Source organism: Ylistrum balloti, unplaced genomic scaffold (genome assembly GCF_031769215.1).
Source record: "Ylistrum balloti isolate Yb309-2 unplaced genomic scaffold, AGI_CSIRO_Ybal_v1 Utg370672, whole genome shotgun sequence".
NCBI classification, from domain to species: Eukaryota; Metazoa; Mollusca; class Bivalvia; order Pectinida; family Pectinidae; genus Ylistrum; species Ylistrum balloti.
Window position 1 is genome coordinate 295,743 of NW_026782406.1, and position 10,915 is coordinate 306,657.

The 10,915-nt window shown below is 35.6% G+C and overlaps 1 protein-coding gene across 1 annotated transcript; it reads right to left on the bottom strand.

The window, feature by feature from the left end:
• Nucleotides 1-746: 746 nt before the first annotated feature.
• LOC132557452 (uncharacterized) lies at nt 747-10,915 on the bottom strand. Its single transcript, XM_060221939.1, has 5 exons — nt 10,846-10,915; nt 5,430-5,513; nt 4,831-5,084; nt 3,044-3,215; nt 747-2,488 (listed from the first exon to the last, which is right to left on the bottom strand). Exons 2-5 carry the CDS (start codon nt 5,503-5,505, stop codon nt 2,331-2,333), a joined length of 660 nt encoding a protein of 219 aa, XP_060077922.1. The 5' UTR covers nt 5,506-5,513; nt 10,846-10,915; the 3' UTR covers nt 747-2,330.

Below are 10,915 nucleotides of genomic sequence, written 5' to 3' on the forward strand. Positions count from 1 at the left end.
GTTAATGACCAGGATATATATCTAAGCACACGTACAGTGTTTGTGTTCTGCCAGTTCATGACCAGGACAGATCTTACTACACGTACAGTGTTTGTGTTCTGCCAGTTCATGACCAGGACAGATCTTACTACACGTACAGTGTTTGTGTTCTGCCAGTTCATGACCAGGACACATCTAACTACACGTACAGTGTTTGTGTTCTGTCAGTTAATGACCAGGATATATATCTAAGCACACGTACAGTGTTTGTGTTCTGCCAGTTCGTGACCAGGACAGATCTAACTACACGTACAGGGTTTGTGTTCTGCCAGTTCATGACCAGGACATATCTAACTACACGTACAGTGTTTGTGTTCGGCCAGTTCATGACCAGGACATATCTAACTACACGTACAGTGTTTGTGTTCTGCCAGTTCATGACCAGGACAGATCTTACTACACGTACAGTGTTTGTGTTCGGCCAGTTCATGACCAGGACATATCTAACTACACGTACAGTGTTTGTGTTCGGCTGATTGACTGTGTTTGTTGTGAATGTTTGTATTTTTATCATGTGTATATTGAAAAAGAGATATATATGATATATATTTACTTTTCACACCTTGTTAAGATTTAGGATTAAATTGGATTGTAGAAAAAAGCTTTCCTAATGTTTAAAGTAGAAGCAGGACAATTTAAAACAAGGACACGCAAATCTTATTAATATCATTTATTCATAGAATTGATAATAAAAATATTTGCGTCAACAATGATTTATAAACAAAACACATTCCAGTTGCTAATAGTTTCTGATCTCTTCTAGGTTAATTTCAGTCAGGCTGTATATATCTAATTCACTTTTTCACAACCCGGACCTAATGAATTTCTGTTTTACAGATAGACATGGACAGGAATTACTTCTTGTCTAACTCGATGTTATTCTATCTGCTTTTACACTAAAGTATTTCTACTAAAACAACTCGACCGTAAACTGAATCTACCTTAGTAACCCGACCCTAAAGTGTATCTACTTCAGCAATTCGACCTTAAACTATTTTTTTACCTTAAACTATTTCTCGTTGAATAGGTCGACCTAAACTATTTCGTATTGAACAACTCGACTAAAGCCATTTCTTGTTAACAACCTAACTCTAGACTATTTCTAATTTAACTTCTCGATCCAAATTATTGAACAATATCTAACAATGAGAACCTTAACTATTACTCTTTAAACAACTTGACCCTAAACTACAAGTACATGTATCTACATTGAAACAATGAAATTAAGTAAGCATGTCTACTGACTACCAGGTCATTACAACCGTCTCAAATAGCTGTTTATAAATGAGTATAAACATCGGTAATTTTGAGGCAATTGAGTAAACACTATATACTTAAGACCCTTATGACACGTGCTATTTCTTGTAGACAAGTGATTCACATATGACATATACAATTGGTGAATCACATATGACATCTACACGTGCAGACACACGTGTAGCCCTGAGGTCTTGTTGTAATATCAAGTAAGTAGAATCACCGCGGCATTCAAGTCAGTAAATTTTATCCAAGTTTGTGTCCTTTGTAACTCCGAGATTCAAACGTAAATTCTTTAGTGACATAAAAAGTATGTTCTCTTCACTTAAAAACACATTTCCTTCCTCAAATGTACAAACTAACAATGATACAATATTGAAGTTTTTCAGAAACAGCAGGATTATTGTGTATCTAACTTTTCAAAATTGGGAATGCTGTGAATATATATAAAGTATGAGCTAACACACACACATTCTCACACACACGTACTAAAGTTGGCCATCAGTTGGAGATGCTTCATGTCCTTTAGGCGTGGTCCTATTGATTACGCTTGCTGTGCACCAGGTTTTAATTAACATCGACCCAGGGCGGTTTTCATCACATGAATCATCTCTCCACCCTCGGGACCTCATACACAATTACTCTGACGGGCACGCAACCTTACACAACGAAGCTTAACAGAGTTATATCCCTTGCTTTCAAACACAGGAGTTGCCTCCCTTAGATTGAGTTTACAGTGAAAATAAAGCCTTCCAAATTGGTGTTTTCTTGGATACATTGTTTCCATGGTAACTGGTGCCTAACGTATGGCTGTTGAAGTAATCGCTTCATGATGAAGGCACTCCCGCATGCTGCGCCTGTTGTGTAACTACAAATCCGGAAAATATAAGTGAATTCCAAACAACCTTTATAGCTGTTGTTTTTCCTGGTTACATCTCCTGTTTGATGTCAATTTTTAAGCCTCCTGTCCATTTTACTCCTGGTTATTTCCCCTGTCTGATGCCATAGTTATCCTCCTTGTCTATTATCCCTGTTTACGAGTCCTGTCTCAGGCCGGGGTCTCTTTTGTTTTTGTACCAGAAGTAAGTGAGAGCGAGGGTGACGAGGAAGACACTCGCTAGACAACAAGCCACGATCACGCCAATAATACGTGTCTGATTGATAGCCTCTTCTAGATCAATTGGTACAAAATCTGAAAAAGACAGATGAAAATCGTGAGTCTTAATTTGATTTGTCCTTAACCATCTCTGTTAGCAAACGTTATATCTGTTACTATAATAACCCTTTCCACCTCTGACCCCAGACTACACAAGTGTTACTATAACAACCCTTTCCACCCCTGACCCCAGACTACACATGTGTTACTATAACAACCTTTTTAACCTCTGACCCCAGACTACACATGTGTTGCTATAACAACTCTTACCATCCCTAACCCCAGACTACATATTTTTTACTATGGCAACCCTCACCGTCCCTACCCCAGACTACACATGTGTTACTATAACAACCTTTTCCACCTCTGACCCCAGACTACTCATGTGTTGCTATAACAACCCTTACCATCCCTAACCCAAGACTACATAATTGTTACTATAACAACCTTTATCATCCCTTACGCCAGACTACATATCTGTTACTATAACAACCCTTACCGGACCTAACTCCAGACTACATAACTCTTACTATGGCAACCCTGACCACCCCTTACCCCAAACTAAACATTTGTTACTACGGCAACCCTTACCGTCGACGACCTCCTCATGGTCAGCATCGTTGTTCTTGCACTTTGAGGAAACTGTTATGTTGAAGGAGTAACCTGAAGTTTCGGCGTAACTTGGTTTCTCCAAAACGGTTACCTCTAGAAATTGGGCATTGGTACACCATCCTTCTGGAACCTTCTTACCACATCCTAGTTCCTGTCGGATCAATTAAACGTTAGAGTTATATACACCAAAGTGTCTCCGGCATAAATTGTGTCTACAAACTCGTGTACTGTACCAAAAACTGTTATTACATACAATGTACAAGGTTTGTATAGATTGATAAAATAAAATTTCCAATTTGTTGACAAATGATGTATGGACTATAAGAACAGCTGATACATTGGACACATTAACTGGTAAGTAAAACGCTGTAACAGTTGTCAAGTATGACTATTATTTTGTCCTTGGAACCTATATATGTTGTATCGTCCAGTGGGTTATGCTATAGTCGATGGCATTAAAATAGAGAATTCAGTAGGACGACGAGTTTCTGCTGTCAATCTTAACTTTCTACAAGGAGGGTGCATTACGTAATGGTGACAAAGGATCCAATTCAAACGAGCTCCGGATTTTTCTCCGTTTATTCATTTTATAGAATATCAATAGTGAGCGTTACGAGCGCTTTTGGCGTCGTGTATGGAAATTGGTTGAAAAAAAAGATCAGTCTTAGTCATTGGACTTTCTTGTAGAACGAGATTTTTAAGCTTCTAAGCTATCAACTCGTTAAAAACTCATTCCGACCTACCAAAATATGTCATCAAGTATTCTTGTGGAAGAACAGCAAAGGAAATATCTACATGTCGACAGATAATCCAAACTCAAATTCAACAGAAATTTTATACCGGATATCTACATGTCGACAGATAATCCAAACTCAATTTCAACAGAAATTTTATACCGGATATCTACATGTCGACAGATAATCCAAACTCAAATTCAACAGAAATTTTATACCGGATGGAAGTGACAAGTATCTCTATTTTATACTCGATAGAAGTGACAAGTATCTCTATTTTATACTCGATAGAAGTTACAAGTATCTCTATTTTATACTCGATAGAAGTTACAATTATCTCTATCTTATACTCGATAAAAGTGACAAGTATCTCCTTTTTATACCTGATAGATGTGACAAGTATCTCTATTTCATACCAGACAGAAGAGACAGGTATCTCTATTTTATACCAGAGAGAAGAGACAGGTATCTCTATTTTATACCGGATAGAAGGGACAAGTATCTCTATTTTATACCTGACAGAAGAGACAGGTATCTCTATTTTATACCGGATAGAAGGGACAAGTATCTCTATTTTATACCTGATAGAAGTGACAAGTATCTCTATTTTATACCTGATAGAAGTGACAAATATCTCTATTTTATTCCTAATAGAAGTGACAAGTATCTCTATTTTATACCTGATAGAAGTGACAAGTATCTCTATTTTATACCTGATAGAAGTGACAAATATCTCTATTTTATACCTGATAGAAGTGACAAGTATCTCTATTTTATACCTGATAGAAGTGACAAATATCTCTATTTTATACCTGATAGAAGTGACAATTATCTCTATTTTATACCGGATGGACGGGAAAGATTTTGATTCCGTATGAATGATTAAGGTATCTTTTTTTCATTTCCGGAGGAAAGTATCGCTATGCATTCCGAATGGCAGAGGAATTTATTCAACTTTTTATTCCAGGTTGTCGAGGAAGATATCCAGACGGCCTTCATGTCGAGAATAAACGTAGTTGCTTTACTACTTACAGCTACTGAGTCTGTCTTCTCGAAATGCTTTCCAGAAATGTGAACTTTGGCAAAACAGAATTCCATGTGACTATGGACAACGTCTACACAAAGATGGCGGTAGGAACAGTTAGCTGGCGCGTCACCCACGGCGGATATTAACACGCTGTAGTATCCTTCTGGTGCCTTCCCACTGGACGAGAGACGGGCCTCCTGGCTGAATCCGAGCTCTACGGCACCACATTGAGTGGAAGCGGCTCCTGTGTCCATCAGCACTGAGAAGGAACATTTTATAGTTTAATAATTCATGACATCTTTACCAATACTATAACAACACATACCATCCCTTGTTCCAAGCTAATCACAACTTCCGCCATATTGAAAAGTCAAAGTTTGTAAAAAAAAAAAAAAAAAAAAACCGAAAATCCACCATTAAACACATGCTTTATCAGATACAACACTATGAAATGAAGATTTTATGCAAGTTGATGAAATTGAAATCCATTTTTTATTTACCTTCAAAATGTTGTTTAAAACCACTATAAATGCTAAAACTTCTTGAAATTTACATTGTCCAGTGTTGGTTAGGAAATATTTGATAATAACGTTTGGATGCTTACCGTTTATAACAGCCTGTTCACATCTGACTACGGACAGTAGCACACTGACCAGAGACAAAACCAGCACGGAATTCATAGTGGATTCTGTAACATTCAACATGGAGAAAAAAACTGTTTGTAAATCTATGTCGTATATTAAAAGGAGTCACAATATATCTCCTATACATATATACACAATGATTCATAGTAACCTGAATAAAGTCGCTATCATACATAATGTATATCAATACAGATCTACATCTTGAGTAAAGGTCGTACACGTATGACAAATTACTACAATTAGTTTCAGTTGTCTTTTAAACATACGGAAAACGTGACAGGAAACAAACAATCCTAAAATAGACTGTGATTGATGCGAATTAATTCTGCACGAGTTAAAATGTTGCATTTGTATGTATAAAGATCCATAGTTTTCCGTTTATATATCATTTTTTGTTCGTTTTTAAACAACTAAAAATACAAGATTTAATTTACACCATAAACCTGGTAACCGACGTTTAAACAACTACAAGCTGACCTCTCTAGAATACACGTGCTGTACATAATTATAGAAAAGTGACATCATTGAAGCGTGACCAGAAAGTGGCGTAATTATGAAGTAATTATGTATGCAGATAAATGAATATTACCATAATTAATGGGCGTGGAAGAATAACATACTGCGCCTTATTCTAAACTCGAATTAATATGACACTTTAAACATCATGGTTCCGACAATAGCCATTTTTTACACACTGTTGTTAAATCATTATCAATTGATACATTCTTGTGACAATGAAGAATACACTACATAAATGCATAAAGTGCTTTTATTGTCAATACTGATTTGACGAGAAACACCACTCATTTTGAAATATATACAGTACATGAGGCATGTGTCAACAAGGGTCACTGAGAACGGTAAACGTGATATCTGAAAGCTTTCTGTTATTCTCTTTTTAAACTTTGTGTCAAATTGTCTGTGTGTGTACTACTGTAACATGTATGATATATAGCTATAAATTGCAGTCACAATGACAGAAAAGTTGGTGGAAAAGTGGGGAGGGGGTACTTTACTGAAAAATGACGTATGAGGTCAGGTGACCCTCGCCGGTCACGTACCTGTCCCTTTAACCCCAACAAATCTTTTTCAAAATGGACACCATCATTCATCTTTCTTGTACATCACGTGACACGTATAGTGTGGTACATAAACTGTAGCCAGTGTCAAATATGGAGGTGACACGACAGCATGATCAGAACACGTGTTCCACGAAAGTTTCGAGAGAGAAAAGCTAAAGATTGCATCAAAGACACTGCACACGCATTGCATCACATTAGGCTTACGTCTGTGTGAAAATAATATCTATATACTTTAAACAGAACAAAATGAGTATAGAAATTGGAAGATTATGAATAAAGGAATCTTACGTGATTATTTGTGAGATCGGTTCTGATTGGTGATCATGTTACCAGATGTAATCCACTTAAGTATGGCGTCGTTAAAGGGTCCTACAAGGATTATTGCTGAATTCCTTTCGGTTATATAAAGATGAACCGGGAAATCTCGGTTTATAAAATACATGATACAGTTTATGTAACGGAACTCAGAGGTTGGAGATCTCATAAAACATATCTTAAAATACATAGTGCCAACCACTGGCCTAGCCGGAATGTTTAAGAACCAAACCCCCACACATGAAAATTGTAATGTTTAAGGACACGAGTCGGGGACACTCTCACCGTATCAGGAGGGCTTCCTGTTGAAGAGTAGATATTCATTTTAATAATGATATACTAACGACAAGGTTTACATATTAAGTGCATGATATTTTTGTACATTTCCCGGGCGAATATTTCATACTGAGTGGAGCATGGTTTCAAGAAGGGGTCAACGTAATAGGCAGATTTCTACAGGAGAATTGGTTTTAGTAATAAAACGGGAACGGAAACCCAACATATTACTTAAAATCATATATTTCTGTTGATCGCAAATTTCGTGGTTTTAAAAAATCAGCATTCTTGTTTGCATTTAACTTGTTCGGTAAATCTTGCCGTTGAAATCTACCAATACCTAATACTATTATCCTTACCAATGTTGATCCGTACACCAGTTTGAGGATTAAAATTAACCTTGGTTTCAACAAAAATACAACTCTAATGAAATGACTTAACGGTATTTTGTTAGAGGAAAAATCAACATATTACAGGAGGTGACCATAATGTATATTGTGTTGTTACAGGAGAGGTTAACATAATATATTGTTGTTATTGGAGAGGTCAACATACTCAACATAATATATTGTTGTTAAAGGAGAGGTCAACATAATATATTGTTATTACTGGAGAGGTCAACATAATATATTGTTATAACAGGAGAGGTCAACATAATATAGTGTTATTACAGGAGAGGTCAACATAATATATTGTTGTTACAGGAGAGGTCAACATAATATATTGTTATTACTGGAGAGGTCAACATAATATATTGTTGTTACAGGAGAGGTCAACATAATATATTGTTATTACAGGGGAGGTCAACATAATTTATTGTTGTTACTGGAGAGGTCAACATAATATATTGTTATGACAGGAGAGGTCAACATAATATAGTGTTTATACTGGAGAGGTCAACATAATATAGTGTTATTACTGGAGAAGTCAACATAATATATTGTTATAACAGGAGAGGTCAACATAATATAGTGTTGTTACTGGAGAGGTCAACATAATATAGTGTTATTACTGGAGAGGTCAACATAATATATTGTTATAACAGGAGAGGTCAACATAATATAGTGTTATTACTGGAGAAGTCAACATAATATATTGTTATAACAGGACAGGTCAACATAATATAGTGTTGTTACTGGAGAGGTCAACATAATATAGTGTTATTACTGGAGAGGTCAACATAATATATTGTTATAACAGGAGAGGTCAACATAATATAGTGTTGTTACTGGAGATGTCAACATAATATAGTCTTATTACAGGAGAGGTCAACATAATATATTGTTATTACAAGAGAGGTCAACATAACATAATATAGTGTTGTTACAGGAGAGGTCAACATAATATATTGTTATTACTAGAGAGGTCAACATAATATATTGTTATTACAGGAGAGGTCAACATAATATAGTGTTGTTACAGGAGAGGTCAACATAATATATTGTTATTACTAGAGAGGTCAACATAATATAGTGTTATTACAGGAGAGGTCAACATGATATATTGTTGTTAATGGTGAGGTCAACATAATATATTGTTGTTACTGGGGAGGTCAACATAATACAGTGTTATTACAGGAGAGGTCAACATAATATATTGTTATTACAGGAGATGTCATCATAATATATTGTTATTACTGGAGAGGTCAACATAATATATTGTTATAACAGGAGAGGTCAACATAATATAGCGTTGTTACTGCAGATGTCAACATAATATAGTGTTATTACAGGAGAGGTCAACATAATATATTGTTATTACAGGAGAGGTCAACATAATATAGTGTTGTTACAGGAGAGGTCAACATAATATATTGTTATTACTAGAGAGGTCAACATAATATAGTGTTATTACAGGAGAGGTCAACATGATATATTGTTGTTAATGGAGAGGTCAGCATAATATATTGTTGTTACTGGAGAGGTCAACATAATATATTGTTGTTACTGGAGAGGTCAACATAATACAGTGTTATTACAGGAGAGGTCAAATATATATAAATTTGTAGTGTTAGAGGAAATGTCAACATTATATTGCTTTGTATGTGTATTTGTCGTCAAGACTTTTGTGTCCTAGGTACAGCACGGATTTCCCAGAGGGTTGAGGTTTAATGTAGATTGAATGGTGATAATTCAGACACCAGTGATCATGTCATGTCCAGGAGAAAATTCAGCAGCCAAACGTTATTCAAATAAATATTTATATAATGGAAATCAGTAACAGGAAAGCAGTATGGCTATTAAAAAGTCCATCAGAAAGGACTTCACTGTTGTGGGCCAAATGATCCTGGGGGCTGTTTCTAGTAGTGACTTTTATGTGTCTGAGTGACCGTTACATTGACAGGCTAACGAGGGTTGGACAAGGACATGTCCTGGCACCAATAGTGCCACTGACATGACGGTGTGACGTCTCGGCCAAACCCAGTGACATCAGAACTGATTTATGTAGCTTTGCTGTGAGATATTCATAAATACATAATTTATATATAAATTTGTTGACAAAGATACTTTTCCGAAATAGAAATCGTTATAAGGTCTATCACTATTGATAAAGAAACATTTATATGAAGTAGAGATAGATAAATATTATTTACCTGAAATATTTTTTTAAACATACAAGTGCTTGATAAACTTTTTCTTTCATTTATCTGAAATACTTTTCCAAACATACAAGTGCGCGTGGAACAGTCATACTATCTATAAACAATCATACGTTTGTAAATCTAAAAAGGTAATTTACAGAAAAACATACTGAATTTATTAATCTATTACAGCGAAACATTGTGTGTGGAACATTTATATTGTTTATATAAAATTTCTATCTTAAGGTATTTGGGTCAGCAATATTTTGCTTTATTTATACAGAAAGTATTAGAACTATTTATTCAGTTACTATCCTATAACGTCTTCGATAGGAAAATGGTGATAATTTGATCTTAAGCCACCTAGAATGTTTGTAATGACTTCATTCATTTCTCTGAAAGTGTTCTACGTCATCATATAAAGCACAAATGTATTTTCCGATAAACCATCAGATATATACAGATTACACAGTAGAAGTTTAACTTTAGAACAATTTCCGGTTCCGGCCTGCCCGGATGTTTAATCTTATCTACATTACTATGATACAGACTGTATACACATTGTCGTTAATGAACTCCATTCCTCGTAACACAATGGCCACTCCTGTTTCTTAAAGCTATTTAAGGAATAATATAATATTTAATTACGTGTACAAATAAATAATGACAGTAATAATAAGAACAATTTCAATAAGAAATATTCCCGTGGCGATAGGTTTGCTTTCAAACATCATATAGTTTTGCAATCCACATGTATCATAAAGATATTTGCATACAAAAAGACGGACGAGAAAGTTGTATAAGCTGATTTACATAATTCCATTAGTTTCTTCAGTATCGGTTTAATTAAACCTGCCTCGTGGTGCTGACTGTTAAACATGCATTTCCTCGTTTCAACATGTGCTAATTATAGTAATCGCAGATAACTGATGGTAGGAGTCACCTTTACGTCGTTTTCAAGGTTGATTCCAAAGTATTGTGAGTTTCACATGATTTTCTATCTAATCCTAAGCAAGCTGTGGTTGATTGACATAGGACGTCTTGTGTTCGAAACGTAGACGACAGTGGAAGCGAGAGAGACAGAAACGGGGGGAAAGAGAAAGAAAAGAGAGAGTGACTTACCTGTAGAGACGGTCTGTTGATGACTTTGGCGCGACCTACACCTGTATCTGATGGGAGGGGAGTTAGTGTA